Source organism: Chenopodium quinoa, unplaced genomic scaffold (genome assembly GCF_001683475.1).
Source record: "Chenopodium quinoa cultivar QQ74 unplaced genomic scaffold, ASM168347v1, whole genome shotgun sequence".
Lineage (NCBI taxonomy): Eukaryota > Viridiplantae > Streptophyta > Magnoliopsida > Caryophyllales > Amaranthaceae > Chenopodium > Chenopodium quinoa.
The window spans coordinates 4,127,202-4,143,846 of record NW_018742815.1 but is presented as its reverse complement, the minus strand read 5'-3'; the positions used below and the strand labels follow the sequence as shown (position 1 = coordinate 4,143,846).

At 29.9% G+C, this 16,645-nt stretch overlaps 1 protein-coding gene across 1 annotated transcript; it reads left to right on the top strand.

Annotated features, from left to right (window-relative positions):
- Positions 1 to 5,604: 5,604 nt before the first annotated feature.
- Positions 5,605 to 14,862, top strand: LOC110725806 (glycolipid transfer protein 3-like). The gene is made up of 6 exons (XM_021905275.1): positions 5,605 to 6,148; positions 7,885 to 7,940; positions 9,307 to 9,437; positions 13,000 to 13,135; positions 14,149 to 14,292; positions 14,636 to 14,862. The coding sequence occupies exons 1-6, from the start codon at positions 5,836 to 5,838 to the stop codon at positions 14,669 to 14,671; spliced, it is 816 nt and encodes a 271-aa protein (XP_021760967.1). The 5' UTR covers positions 5,605 to 5,835; the 3' UTR covers positions 14,672 to 14,862.
- The last annotated feature ends 1,783 nt before the right edge of the window (positions 14,863 to 16,645 follow it).

The following is a 16,645-nucleotide window of genomic DNA, read 5'->3' as shown; positions in this document are numbered from 1 at the left end:
TGATGTGATTAAACTAAGATCTTAGTTCTATAAATATAATAAACCTTTCTATCAAGTTCAAGCCAAGACTTTGGGTCATTTCAAGTAAGGTAACGAATTTGGTCAGGTTTAACTCAAATTATTTTACTAAGAATCAACCTTTGAACAATCGGTATTGTGGATCTATAATTATTACTTCCTCCGTTACGTATTATGTGCAACATTTTCCAAAAACGGATGTTACACACTATCTACAACAAACTAAAACTTTCTTCTTTTAGTAATTTTTTTTACATAAAATTACCAATGTACACTAAGTTAACTTTACTAACACATATTAAATGACTAAGATTATATGTTATTAACATATAAATCAAAATTAATTACTCAATTATCTAAACCCATCCCAATCTCTCTCCTCCCTCACAACCACATCCACCACCATTATCACCAATTTTTCTCTCACCAGCCCCGCCGCCACCACCACTACCACCACTTTTCTCTCTCTTCTCTCACAGCAACGACCCGAATCCACCCAGCCACAACCCCGAATCCCCCTAGCTCCTCCCCTCCATGTCGCTGCGAAATTCCCGACCCAAGTCGCCTCTGTCGCCCAAACCTACCCCTGTCGCGCCGAGATCCCGAGAAAAACCCCAATCCCAGCCACCCAAACCCTAACATTGCTTCTTTATTTCCTCACTTCGCTCGGAAACCACCGACGATCGAGTCACCGACCTCCTATTCCATGATATAGTCGCCGATCCTCCTCGAAATTGAAATTGACTGAGGTTTGCGGTGGTGAGAGAGTGTGTAAAGGGTGGTTTTGTGGTGGTTGCAAACTGGGTGAACTTGGTTGAGGTGGTTTCAGATCTTGATTGTGTCGGTTTCAGATCTTAGTTTTTGGTTGCGGTGGTTTCAGATCTTTGTTTTTGGTTGCGGTGGTGAGAGGGAGTCATGAGATAGGGTGGTGGTGGTGGTTTCGGAGAGTGGGTGGATGTTGCTGCTGGTGGCTGGTAGGTGGTGTTAGGGAGAAGCCATGGCAGTTCGTTGGAAGTGGTGGTCGGTGACCTTGATTGGTTAATTATCCCACTTATCTCTCCTATGTTAATCACACACCCTTTCACTTTGTTAATTAACCATTAACAAATTTTTTCTTGGGAAACGTGCAACAAGGTTTGTTGCACATAATGCGTAACGGAGGAAGTATATGGGTTGTTTCATACTTAGATAGACCTAATCAACGAGTTCAAAATCATTAAAAAAAATAATTAAAATATGCAATTTTCACTTACAAATACAAATTGTTTCGTGCTTAGACCTAATTAATAAATTCAAAATAAATGAAAAAAAAATTAATATATGCAATTTTTACACTTTATCGAAAACCAACCTTACCTTTCCTTTACACCAAAAACAACCACCCTCCTCTCCGTACCCAAAATTGGCCCCTTCCCTTTCTTGGCTCCCATCCCGAAACAACACCCCCCCCCTCTTTTCCTCTAGACATCCACCTCAAAAACCATTCTAAACCCTTTTCTCCACCCTCGATGACGCGTGACATTTTATAAAAAAAATTAACCGATTTTTCAGGTCACTAGACATTTGGCTTTGAATGTTTGATAAAAGTCAATATCCTCAAAAATGTTTATTACCAATATATCCTCATCAATGTTAATTACCTCTTTTTATATCTCTTAAAAATAATGTGCGGACATTTATACCCTAAAAATATTCGTTTACATATTTAAACTCATTAATGATGTTAACAACAAAATTTGTTACATAAGGTCAAAACGAAAAAGATTTCAAACATAACTAGCTATAACGCGTGCTCCATTAGCCATCCAAGTTAAAAGCAAAAACACAAAAGTTAGGACGGTTAAAAACCAATTTTTCCAAAATAAATGGTGAATGCGATAGTAAATGAAAGTTGACATAAATATGTCACTTTAAAATATTTAGTTAGATATAATAAGTGGACAAATTAAAATTCATTTGGAGACATGTAAAACCTTTTAGTAATCTAGTCAAAGACTTATTATTATAGATCCGTTTAAGACTCTAGACTCATAAGATTTTAGGGGGCGTTTGGTATACTAATTTTAGATGTAGGAAACGGATTCAATCATGTGTTTCCATTTCTAGTTGTTTGGTATAGGTTAAAAGTAACGAATACCATTTGCAAAGGGTAACAAAATCCCCTAATTTGTTACCCTTGACAAACTAGTGGAAACAAAATACGTTTCCTTACTCAATCACAATATACTCCAATTGTTTCCATTTCACTAGGAAACCAAACATATCGTAAAGGTAACGTTTATCATTACCCTTTTCCCCTACTTATTTGAATCCTTTCCATTTCATTTACGATGCTTATACCAAACACTTTTTGGATATTTAAAACCTTATGGGTTGTGTAGGGTCCAAACCACATTAAAAGGTTAGAGGCCAGATTCCATCTATGCCCATCCCTAGCCACAAGTGACACATTCATTATGTCAACTTAACCCATTTTGCATAATATTTGGTGCATTTTTTTCATTAATTAAGGGAACAATATAAGTGAGTGGTCAGCAACTTAGCATAATCTATGTACAAGGATTCTGTTTCACAAATGCTAAACATAAAACAAGACATAAATTTTAAGTAGAAATAGTGTAATGATTAGCTTGAAAAAGGTTTGACAAACTAGTTGGTAGTTAGTAGGAGCACTTATGTTCATAGATTCGTCACTCTTTTGAACAATAATCATAATTAGATAGTCACGTTCTTCATGAGTTCCACCATTACATACAACAGAAACATTGTATCGTATCTTCTTTCGTATATTTTCATTTCAATTATAAAGTTAATTATTTCAGTTTACTTCAAAGTTCCGACACTTTAATCATGTATTCCCACTAATTCCAAAAATTCAAATATTAGAATAATTATAAGAACTTATACTAATGATTGAAATGTTGTCCATATAAAGAAAGGTCAACTTCAACTCCCCTAAACGGCTTGATTCCCTAATCGGCCCGTTGACCCCTTGAAGTAAGAGGGAAATTTGGTATGCGACTTTTTAACATAAATTTAATTATTAATCAATAATCATACTTCCTTTGTTATTTAAATATTACAACAATTGCGATTTTGTCACTACTAGGGCGGCTAACGCATGCAAATGTAAGCATTATATCTAGCCTTGTACCCTTGTTTGAAGAGCTCTATTGGATTGGCCTAATCACAACTCTAGTTATTGGCAGCATTAATTAGGGAAATATGTAAACAAATATTTTAGGGATATATATTATTAGAAGGTCAATTAAAAAGAGACAATTAACATTAATAAGGAAAAATAAGCAAATTAGTAAAGAGTTATCACAAACCTTTTAAAAGATAGGGATTCACACTAGAAACAATATGGGAGAGACTTCATTCTCTTTGTCTAGCCCGTTCACCCATATCAAGTGTCCATTTTTAAGATTGATGATGGAACAAGAATATATCTAAACATGGTCATTCATGATTTTACGTGAGCAGGAGAAACTAGGTTGAATTTGTTATATACACCCAGGTGTACCGTACACCCGAGATCATTTGCTCATTTAAAATGACCTACAAAACAGGATCTCGAAACTAGGTGTTACACCAAGTACATGAAATGGATACTAACTAAACGAACAATTGGCCAAAACATTCTTTATTCGTTTTCAAGAGCAAAAACAAATAGTCCCAATTTCAACAATTGGCTGACTACTTCAACTAAATATTCTTTCGACAACTACTTTACACGGTTACACCGTACCACTGCAAGTCTAATTACTTGTAAATTACAATAAATTAATAAATTAACGTTCATACACTCAAACTATTATCCTAAGCTCAAAAATTCATATTTAAATTTGTACGTAAATCATAATAAAAATCTTTTAACCTAGAACTGATGTTGTAATTATACTTTTGAGTGAGTACTAATGCGCAATGATTTGAGAGAATTGAATCACTGCAAGGAACTTGATCGAGTTCGTAGAGGAGGAGGAGGAGGAAAAAAAAAAAAAAAAAAAAAAAAAAAAAAAAAAAAAAAAAACATTGAACGGTTATTAGGTTGTTGTCATATTGTACTACAAGGAGTAGAGAAAATTCCTAATGGATCAAGGTTTTCTTTCCATTTACAAAATTGACTCATAAAAATCTCTCATGCACGTTAACTTCTTTAATTTTGCCTTTAAAAAAAATTACTACAACTACAAGAACATACGAACATACTACAATAATCCCCTCGACCCGTGGTAGTTTTCATCTAGAACGACGAATAACAAATTAAAGTGTTCGTCAAAAAAAAAAAAAACAAATTAAAGTGTTTTTGGATTCATTCATTAACATTTTAGGAAAGGAATTGAAGCAATTGGGGTAAGATAAGTTTGATCATCCAAGTGTATAAAAATACAAAAGGTGATAAAATATGATATGCATGCACCATCTTCATATATTATCAATACATCATCTTTCATTATTTGCTTTCATATTTTTTTTTATTAATCGAGTAAATTCTACTACATACAATCGAACTTCATCATTCTTGGACCATTTCAAAAATTAATAATGTAAAAAATAAAAAAATAAAAAATAAAAAATAAAATAAAATAAAAAAAAAATAAAAACCATCAACCTTGGAATGAATCCCACTGTTTATAAGAAATTTTTAAAGATTAAACCCAATGTTTTGTTTGGATTATTTAATTACCATTTTTCTCACCAAGTAATTTTGTATTATATTACTAGTTTCAAAAGAATATTAAGGATTACTTGTATGTTTTTCTAGTCAAGATTTTGAAAAAAAAAAAGGTTATAAATAATGGAATGAAGTGAATTGGTAATATTGTTATAGCTTTATGTTAAAAACTTGAAATCAATCATTAATTATATACCGTACCCCCTACGTACTCTCTAGGAGTGAAGGTGTACGTACACACGAAAATCAATCAATATATACCATACCCCCGATACTTTCTAAGAGTGAAGTTGTACACACAAAAGGGGCCTGATGTCCGAGCAATCCAAATAAAAAAGAGGAGAGTCCAGTCCATAAACCTGGCTCAAATAAAAGATAGGTTCCATACTAAAGTCACTTGGTGTCTTGGTGATAGTTGGAGTAAATTTTCTAAAAGTACTTTATAATGTGACACTATTTCTCCGATTACTCTCAAATGGATTATAATGAGTTTAAAACAATTTCCGTGAACATACTTTGTGAAGGACCATATGGTACTAATGGGAATATAGGACTAATAAGGCTTTGTTCGTTGTTGTCGTCGTCCTAAACTCGTAGTAATATGTTTTATTATCAACTTATAAAGTTACTTTATATAGATGTGTATAGATGATAGTCATGATACTATGAAATTATTCAAGTGATCACGCTAGATAACACTAAACAAATTGCATGCCATTGTTTATGATTGGTTGTAAAATTAAAATTTTAAAATTACTCTTAGGTCAAATTCGAGGTCACCATCAATAGTTTAATCAGTATAAAATTAATAATAATTGACAATATAATAAAATTTATAAACAAGCATTAAATAAAAGGTCAGCTAAAAATAAAAACCACCCTGTAATTAAATTATTAATAAGAGTTGATTATGAATAATTTGAATACATTTTCAAGAAAGAATCTAATAAGACTTAAAAATATATCAATAAAAATGTAATCTTCTTCTGTTTGCCTCTCTTTTTCTCATCATTATTTTTTTTATAACACTAGGAAATAAAACACACCGCAATTCTCTCACTACACAAATATACATACATAAATTGAACAAGAAAGAAGACTTTTATTTGGTAAGATTATTTTTTATTGAAGGCAAAATCATGAAGAGGAAGAGAGAAATGGAGAAGAAAACAGAGATTAAATCTGCTATTCAAGAGCTTTCTTTGCTTATCAAACTTATTCGTCGCGCTACTTTAAGTAACAACAATAACAGCAATTCTGTTATGGTTCTGTCTTCTCCTGCTGCTACTGATGCTGATGGTACCACTGCGGCTGCTGATGCTGTTGTCGCGACTGCTGATGCTGGTGTTGCTGATGTAGTGACTACAGATCAAATTCAACAAGAACGGGTTGTTTCTTATATACCTACAAGGCCTTTTCTGTCAATATGCACCTTGATCATTCAAGTTCTTGGTAATTTTATTTTCTCTGTTAATTTCTACTGTTGATTAATTGATTGATTTCTTCTTTTGAAGAAGTTGCTTTCAACTTTAATTGGGTTACCTGCTAGTCATAATCAGGCTTGTGGATGCCTCATGTATGATACATGTCGTTTTGTGGCTTTTACTCTTTTTTTGTGGCTTTTACTCAACTAACCACAAGTTTAACTATACATGAGAAGGTCCATCTTATTATCATAATATAGTAGCATGTCTTATTATTCCGTTCCTAAATAACAAAATCGGGTGATTTATAAATTTTAGGAAATTTTGTGAAAAACTACCTATTATAGTCCAGAATTTGCGAGAAACTACCTATTAAAAAAAATGTTGTAATTGACTACCTAATTTTCGAAAAATGTTGTAATTTACTACCTTGCGCCGGATTATGAAGGAGTTTGACCAAAGTTCTCCGGTGTTGACTTGGTCACGTGACACTTAATGACCCTTTTCTTTCACCAAGTGTCACGTGACCAAGTCAACGCCGGAGAATTTTGGTCAAACTCCTTCATAATCCGGCGTAAAGGTAGTAAATTACAACATTTTTAAAAAATTAGGTAGTCAATTACAACATTTTTTTTAATAGGTAGTTTCTCGCAAATTCTGGACTATAATAGGTAGTTTTTCACAAAATTTCCCTAAATTTTAATGAGAAAACAGAAAGATAAAATATAAAACAAAGGGATATATGTGATGAGAACAGCAATAGAGATAGTGGCTGTTTGGAACATAAAATTATGTTAGATTACATTTGAACCTTCCAAAAAAAAAAATTACATTCATATTATTAAAAAAGAACAACGAAATGTAAATTTCAATCCAACAATACATAAAAAGACTTATTTAAAAATAAAAAAAATAAAAAAAATCCCAATTGCCGTTATTTTAATTCAAATTACAAAGTACGGAGTATTAGGTAAAATGTCATCTCTTCAAAATATACATACTCCATACATCAAAATTATAAGGTTGGATACGTAAGACAAAATCAATTTATAAGAGAATTTTGATTTATAGGTGTCATTAATTATTTTAGGGTTTATGTAACTATTGGAGAGCTTATATTACTATTATTATGACATGACAATTAAGTTTTCCTCCTTCACTAGTAAGTGTTCTTTAATTAAATTATTACTAGTTTGATATAGTCCGAAACACGACGGTGTTACATCAATTGAAGGTAAACAGTATTTGAGGCACTCAAACTAAAAAATATCTCTCAACGAAATTTTTTTCCATTGACTTTTCATTTTCAGTATGTAGCGTAGTTTGCTACTCCATCCGTCCCTAAATTACATTTTTACTTCACTTTATTATGTGAGGAATAATTATTAGAAGATTAATGTAATTTACGAATTGAGGGAGTACAGACTTGTATAGTCATGAATTAATTTGTTTTCTTCTTTATCTTTATTTATTTTTCTCTATATGATTAGATTATCAAAAAATTTAATAAATTGTTTTTTCTCCTTTCCTATTCTTTAATCTGAAATGTCTTGATGATATAGAGTCAAACGATGAAAATTAATCATCATAACAATTTAGTTTTTTTAATTTAGACTTTGTTATATTCGACTCAATGTACGTAATAAAATCTATGCATATGTATCTTAAGATGGGAGGATCTTGTCGGAGATAGTTATGTTTAACGATTCATCATTATATCTTTGGATTTATAATTGTTTGCGTATTTATGTAAAATTATTGCAGATAAGATAGGACCTACCATGGCTGTAATGAGACAAGACATCCACAAGAATGTTCAGGTAAATATACATCTTCTACTTTCTAGCTTGAACAGTTTTTGTGGAGTTGAGTTTATTGGCAAAATTTTATAGATAAAAACTGTCTTATCTAGCTTACGCTATAGGAAATTACTGTCTTGCCCATAAAATCACTTTTTTTTTACATTATTAAGACATCAAATTTTATGTTAGCCTTTTTTTTTTAAATAATTGGCTTAAAGATATAGGGATGCATTATTTAATATATATATATATATATGATGATTTTCAAGAAAGTATAAAGCAATAGTGTATGAACAAAACTTTATATTGATGACATTCATGAGATATTATGCCATTAAATTAGAAATTAAATACCTTCAAATTTAATAAAAGGATCAATAATTAAGTAATTTAAACAATAAAGAGTATGTATCTAATGTATGCAACCTTTTGATTACTAATACTCCGTATATTTTAAGGTAAATTAGTGTCAAAATATGTAAAATAAAAAATTTGAAAAAATAGATATAATAAAACTATATTATAAGGTAAATTATTCCATAAAAAAATTTAAAAAAAAAAAAAGTTAGAACAGTAAAGATTGTCAAATAATCGATAGAATATGTTTAATGTTAATATTAAATGTCTAGTGATACTTGTTTATAACAAGGATTTTGAAGTTTTGAAGGTAATAATGTTGACATAAAATGTTATCAATCAAGACCAAGTCTCTATCTTAATTGTGCCTTGGCAAGAATGCAAGATTATGATTTGTTTTGACAAACAGTTGCTTGTTTAAGATATCAATAGAAAAGCTCGACTATTGAAATATTCTGCTTAACCCTAAATATACTCTACTTGTATATTTTATGTATTCATTAGTAACAACTTGCCATAAAACTATCCAAAGCTAGAAGAAGTTTGTTTTTGATGTCGTTGCAATGGTTGAGATGGTTGTAAACTTGTAATAGGGTTTGAAATTAATTTAACTATCAAGTGCTTCTGATAATGGTTTTTAAGAACTGACTAATAGGTTCAATTTATAATTAATATTCTAATAAGGTTGAATAACCCGTTAAAAAAGGTTGAATAAGCTCAAGTAAGTTCAAACAAATTTAGTTAAATAAAAATCACGTTAATAAAATGAACATTTAATCTAGCCTGTTTTGGTGCTTTCCTAAGTTACCAATTTAAACCAAAAGAAAAACAAAATAATTATATTTGTTTTCATAAAGACAAATTTAGTTGGATTTTGTATTTTGCCTGTTTCCTCTTAATTTTGCATATAAGTGGCATGAATATTGCTTACCATTTCCTAAAATTCACCTAATTCATAGACAAGATTCATATAATTAATTTGTCATATATTAATTATCATTTGTTCATGAATCCCAACCTTAATTAGAGATTGGAGATGCTTTGCGATTCTGATCCGACAACATATTCAAATTTGGTAGAGATATTAAACAAAGAAGCAGTTGAACGATGTGCCAAAAAAGGTGATAGCTGTAGCAAAGCCTTGCTTTGGCTAACCAGGTATGTATTATTCCCCTAATATATATGCCAATTTACTTAAATCTTGTGTTAAATCTATAACAATTGATGGTATGTCTAATAAAGTATTCGAGGTTTGTGTAAAATAATCCGAACTAAGAAAATTGCTATTGGCAATATTGATAATTACATACTAGTACATATACATGTATTCTAGGTTTTAAGAAAAATTTTCTTTTGAAAAAGAATTTTGGTGTAAAGAGATTTAGGACTTGTTCTCTTCAACTTATTTCAGATACTTATTACTTACTCCCTCCGTCCCAAATTACTTGCAACGGTTTGACTTTTTGCACTATTCACACATCTCCTTTTGACCCTCTTTTTTAACTATTATATGAAAGTCAATGTAATCATGTAAGATGTTGTTGGGTCTATTTTAATGTATAGTTACTTAATATAAACTTTTTATAACTTATATAAATATATAATAAAAGATATCAACGATCAAACATGTGCATCGGCAAGCGTGTCCAGTCAAAATGTTGCAAGTAAACTGGGACAGAGAGAGTATTCCTTAATAAATTCAGATCAGATCAGAAAGATTCAGATTAGACCAGATCAGAACTTTTGATTATCATTTACTTATTGCTAAATATCGTTAATTGAGTATTAAATTTTTTTTAAAAAATTACATATTTAAAAAGTTCATAATGAGATAAATCTAAAAAGATCCATTTTTATAATATTTTTCTTTATAGATTAGTATTAAAATGCGGTCAAAGTTTAGTCAAATTGTTAAATCAGATCATACCAAACCAAATCAGAAAAATTCAGATCAGACCTTAAAAAATTCAGACCAGATTTACTTGTTTCAGGTGAAGAGAACAAGTCCTTATAAAAAGTAAATAATGTACAGGGACTTTGACCTCTGTACTCTCATATCAATCAATTCTTTAATTTAATGGAAGTTAATCGAAGTTATATTAGTTGACATTCAAGGAATTTCAAGTACTCTTATATGATAATACTAAAGTTGCTCTTTTAGTTTACCATTAAGCTATAACTTTCTAATAGAGTATATAAGTTTATTATGGGCTTTATTGATCATTTGCTTATAATTTTGGTTGAGAGGTTTTATAATATGGTAAAAGCATCAATGTGACACAAGGGTCACAAGTTCTAATCTCATCTAGCCCCTCCTTTTAAAGTGGAATACTATCAAGCGCTAAGTATGGCGGAGCCTGTGCTGACAGTCTCTCATTAATGTTTTTAATAAATAGAAAATATAAAGAGATAAAAAAATGTCATATATTTGAATCTTAGGGCTAAAGTAATACATTTGAACAAGTTTTAGTGAGTCTTAACAAGAATTTGATCTGATGACATCATTTTTAGTGGGGACCACCAAAAATGATGTCACATCCAAATTTTAAGACTTGAGGCTTAGGGCCTGTTCCGATTGACTGAACTCAGCTGAACTGAACTGAACTTATTAATTAGTGATTTTTAACTACGGATTAGTGATCTTTGATTATTTATTGATTATTTATTACTATACACATGTGTATATACAAATGTACATATTAAAATATTTACGAAAAATATACTATATAATTATAAAATTTATGGAAAATATATTAAAAATATACTATAGAACCATTTGAACAATGAATTGTATCAATATTATTATTATTATTATTATTATTAATAATTATTGATAAATTTTTATTATTATTATTTATTGATTATTATTATTATTAGTATTATTATTATTATTATTATTATTATTTATTGATTATTATTATTTCAATTATTATTGTTATTATTATTATTATTATTTATTGATTATTATTATTATTATTATTATTTATTACTTATTTATTATTATTATTATTGTTAATATTATTATTATTATTATTGTTGTTGTTGTTGTTGTTTTCGTTGTAATAAGAGCTTAAAAGAATAAAATTTGGCTTTATTTCATTAGCAATATCATTAGACATAAATTAAGAGCTGAACTGAATTGAACTAAACTGAATTTCAACGGAAGAGAACAGGCCCTTAATTTGCTTAGCTTAAATTTTTTGTTAAGATAGAGTTGAATTTATTTTTCTTAGCATCTAACCATAAACCAACAACAAAACGAAGAAAAAACAATACTGTTGGGCACAGTTCCCTCATTTTAGATTATTTTGCACAATCCCCTAACAATTTTGATTATTTAAAGCCATTTTATATCAATTTGATCCAAATATTGTTTTTGATATCCAACCATAATAACTCATTGATAAATAATGTTAAATTATAGACGATAGCTAGGTAACATTATCTAAAATCTAAATGACAGATAATATAAAATACTGCGAGTAATTTATATAATTTTTAGTACCACAAGACAAATCGATGAAATTAACAGTACATTTTCGTAGGTCAAGATTTTAATTTTGTGTCTCCTCTACATGCTCTCCATTATTTGTACAATTGTACATGCTAACATGAATGAATGCATGCATGGCACCATCAGGGGTGGTTCTGAGCATGTGCAGGGTGGTCGATTGCATTGTATAAGGGACTCCTAAATAAAACTATTAGAAAAGAGCTTTGGTTTTTGAATTTAGTAACATATTTTTCCTAAAAAAAAAAATAAATTAAAACTCAATTAAATAAAATTGCACCGTATCACTTTCAATGTTAGCATTTGTAGCCTCACAACTGTATGGTACCTAGTAGGCCACTATTGGATCAACTGCTACCTTAAATTGATCAAATTTATCACAAATTAAATTGGGACTTGGACGATCCCATGTAGAACGAACCTAAAATAATGAAATAGTAAACTAATTGTCGAATAAGGTTGTCATGCCACATAAGATTTTAAGCTAACTCTCTTTGTAGTAGCTCTTTTGTGCCCTAATGATTAGCTAATGACTTGTTATTTAAATGAGCTTAACTTTCTCAATTACGAGTAGCTTTAAGAATTTATTAATATTAATAAATTAATTAATATCTAAAATTTTGGAAATAATCATCCAAACTAATTTGCTTGGTCAAGCTAATTGTTTTTTAAGTTCCAATGGTCAAGCTAATAGCGCTAGGAATTGAAATCGATTTTACACTAAGGCCTTGTTTAGTTCAACTTATTTAGTAAGAACGATTATACTCCGTATATATGATTAACATGATAATGAGTCATAATGATTGAAATTAATATTGGTCATACATAAGATCAACTTAATTGTGCAACTCTATGTCATTCAATTCAATTCAGTATTATATGGTCCTATGGGGTACGTGATTTAATTTGTGATTTTCCTAACTTGTTAGAACGTGTTTTTAGCTTAAGAGTTCAATAATTTAGGAATATATGACAAAATTATGCATAAATTGAAGGAATGAATATTATTACATTCATAAATTTCCACCATATAGCATCTCTTTTACAAATTCTCCTAATATCCATAATGTGAATGTTTTTTTTTTTTTTTTTTTTTTTTTTTTTTTTTTTTTTTTTTTTTTGTTGTTGTTGTTGTTGTTGTTGTTCGCGTATAATTTATTTATGGGCGGGGACAATAAATAATTATTTGTTTTCATGTGAATATTAAAGGACCTTAGACTTCACGGCAGCATTACTTGAAAAGCTAGTAGCTGAACCAAGGGAAAGTATGGAGCAAATTGTGGCCAATTCTTACGAAACCACATTAAAACCTTGGCATGGATGGATTTCAGCATCTGCTTACAAAGTAAATTCTTAAACTCTCTTCCTCCTCAATTTCATTTCCCCGTATCATATGGTCTACGACACAAATTATTTTATTTTACGTAGTATATCCAATTCATATCATTTTTTTTTTAAAGACAATTCATATCAATTAGATTGACTATAAATAATAATATTAATATTAATATTATTATATTTGAAATTATAATATTTGAAATTGGAATTATAAAATTATAGGAAGTACTAATATACAAAGTACATATAGTTAATACTCCCTCCGTTTCATAATGTTAGTCCCATATACTATTTTGGGCGTTTTTAAAAAAATCTACCCATATTGAATATATTTCATTTGAACTTGATTTTTTTTTATAATTAATTGATTGTGTATTGATGACATGACTCTAGGTAAGGAAATTTTTACCTTAAATTATGCAATTATGACTTGTATTTTCCTAATGAAAAATAAAAAAAAGTTAAATAAGGTAAACTAATTATGAAATCTGTTGTACTTTAATGTTAGATTCCAAATATATTTGTTTTTTTATTTTATGTGATTGATTGCATATGGGACTAACATTGTGAAACGGGGGGAGTAATATAATACGAGTATAATAATACTCTACATAATTAACTATGCATATTCAAATGTTATTTTATTTTGTATTGTATATACTTCGTATATATCAACTCAAAACAATGATTTAACAAAGTGAAATAATTATCAAAATTAGTTAATTAGAACGAATCTAATAAATACAGAGTAATTTTATCCAAATGAAACATTATATAAGTTTAAGATAAATACATTAAATAATTAGTAGAGACTAGAGTCACGACATCATAAAAAACAAATGATACATAGAAGGCTAATTAAAACCTAAGCATTACAACTGAAATACACGGCTTAAATTGTACGAGTAGAATTGTCATGAAAATTAAAATACGTTACATATGATATTGGTGGAGTTGTAGTAGGGAAATTTGGTGTAAAATATAATATAGCATGATATATGAAAATGATTGGTGATGCAGGTAGCTCTAAAATTAGTGCCTGAAACTGGTACACTTATTCTCCTACTCATGGACAAAGGTGATGATATTGACTCCTTCAAAAATGACATCCAAGCTTTCATTTCATTACTTTTGCCCCTTTTGGAAGATCTACACTCTACTCTTGTAAGTGCCCCTCATTAAATCGACTTTATAATTAATCAATCTGTATAATATGTTGTTGAGCTAGTCACAATTTATACATACATACATAAATCGACTTAATAAATTAATCAATATGTATAATATGTTGTTGAGCTAGTCACAATTTTTAGGTAAATACATAAATCGACTTTATAACTAATCAATCTATATATAATATTATTATTATTATTATTATTATTATTATTATTATTATTATTATATTTAATTTGTCAAGAAATAACAAGATTTAGTGAAAAATGATCTTAAGAACCATTCTATTATACATTGCTTGAAATTTAATTCTGAATCTTGTGTATGTTTTCAGAGCTCATTTCGGCTGGAGAAGGTCAAATCTACATAAGGACGTTGATCGACTTGCAAATATTAATATGACTTACTTCTGTACATAGTTACTGAAAAGAAATAGAGATTAATTTTCTAGGCAATCCTACTTCATGTTTTAATGTATACGTACTTATGTAAATACGTATGTTGTTGAAGATTAAGACTTCTATCAATAATTAATCACCTAATTATAATTGTTTATTAATATATTTACAGTTTATAATTCACAAAACCTTATGAGTTGATTATTACTCTTATCTCTAAATATCTTCAATTGCATGATGGATTTTCATTTGAAAGGGATCGACGTAGATATACTTTGTATAAAAGTGTATAGATTAATAGATAGGAGGTTTTCCTTCACTTTTCTCCTTTTACTCTCCTTCTCTTTTATCTCTTTTTATCTGGTCTTAATTGTAATTTTTGTTGGGTCTTTCACCGATGTTTTTACAGTTTAAAAAACAGAATACCGAATTACAAACCAAAATTAAGCCTATTTTCTTTTACAAAGTATCTCAACCCCTTTGCCCTTTCATGTATAAACCAAAATAAAAGACCCTAATTCTCAATTCTTTTTCTCAATACCTCTTTCTAACAAAGAATGTAGTTAACAAGAAAAAATTCAACGATTGTAGGAACTTTTAGGTGAATTTTGAGTTTCGGGTTTGAATGTTACGAAAGAATGGAAAAAATTTCAGTTTGGATCATATTCTAATTAGCAAAATTGAATTAATTCGGTTTGGTTTGAATTGGATCGAATCTAAATTCGGTTTGGATTCGGTTTGAGAAATCCAAAACCGAATTAATTCGGATTGAATTCAATTTTGGCTATAATCAAAACCACAAACCGAAATTTCACCCTTCACCATTCAGCCTCAAAATTTGAAAACAGTATCCGAATTCGTATCCGATATCCGATTTTTCGGATCGGATATCCGATCCGAAATGAAAACTCGGATCGGATATCCGATCCGAAATGAAAACTCGGATCGGATATCCTAAAACTCGGATCGGTTGCGGATCGGATTTTCGGATTCCCGGATAGTTTTGTACAGGCCTAATTCCAGATCCAAATTGGAAAATGGCCATGGATGATGAATATTGATAGAGTATAAAACATATTCGTGGGCCTCAACCATAAGCTTAAGCTTTTGGTTGAGTTGGTCCACTAACATGGTATCGGAGCCAGCGTGACATAAAGGTCACGGGTTCGAATCTCATCCACCCCTCTTTCAAAGTGGAATTAATTCGCGCCAGGTATGGGTGGGCCTGTGTTGCATTCACATTTCAAGCCCAAAGAGCTTTTCATGTGAGGGGAGAGTGATAGAGTATAAAACATATTCCTGAGCCTCAACCATCAGCTTAACCTTTTGGTTGAGTTGGTCCACTAACAAATATAATGTTCTTATTAAACATAAGACGTGGGAGTTGGTGCCCTATCCTCCGAATGTGATTGTGATTCGTTTTATGTGGATTTTTACTCATAAAGTTAAATCTAATGGTGACTTTGAGAGGCATAAAGCCCTTCTTGATGGCAAGACTCAACGGGTAGACATTGATTGTGGTGAGACTTTTAGTTTAGTGGTGAAACCATCTACAATCCGTACTGTTCTCAGTCTATTTGCTTAGAAAGCATGACCAATTCATCAATTGGATGTCAAAAATGCATTCCTTCATGGTAATATATATATACATGACTAACATGACTATATATTACGAACTACGGAGTATATACAATGTATTTATATTTAAGGAGTTTAGGATAGAATTAGAATTAACTACTTTAGTACCCGTGCAGCACACAATATTACTAAGCTTTTTAAAGAATTACAAAGATATTATAGTTCAATTACTCTTTATTAATAAAAAAAAGGTGATTTATTTAACGAAATTCAAATAACTTAATCAAATTTAATTAATCACATAGCTCATAGTACGGAGTAGTATGTAAACACAAATTGGCACAAACATATAACAATAATAGTAAAAT

What these genes read in the sequence shown, in the direction of transcription:
- LOC110725806 (XM_021905275.1), top strand. Translation starts at nt 5,836, where the DNA reads ATGAAGAGGAAGAGAGAAATGGAGAAGAAAACAGAGATTAAATCTGCT. An exon ending in GCCTTGCTTTGGCTAACCAG is followed by an intron (nt 9,438 to 12,999) that starts GTATGTATTATT and finishes TGAATATTAAAG; the next exon opens with GACCTTAGACTTCACGGCAG. An exon ending in AAGATCTACACTCTACTCTT is followed by an intron (nt 14,293 to 14,635) that starts GTAAGTGCCCCT and finishes GTATGTTTTCAG; the next exon opens with AGCTCATTTCGGCTGGAGAA.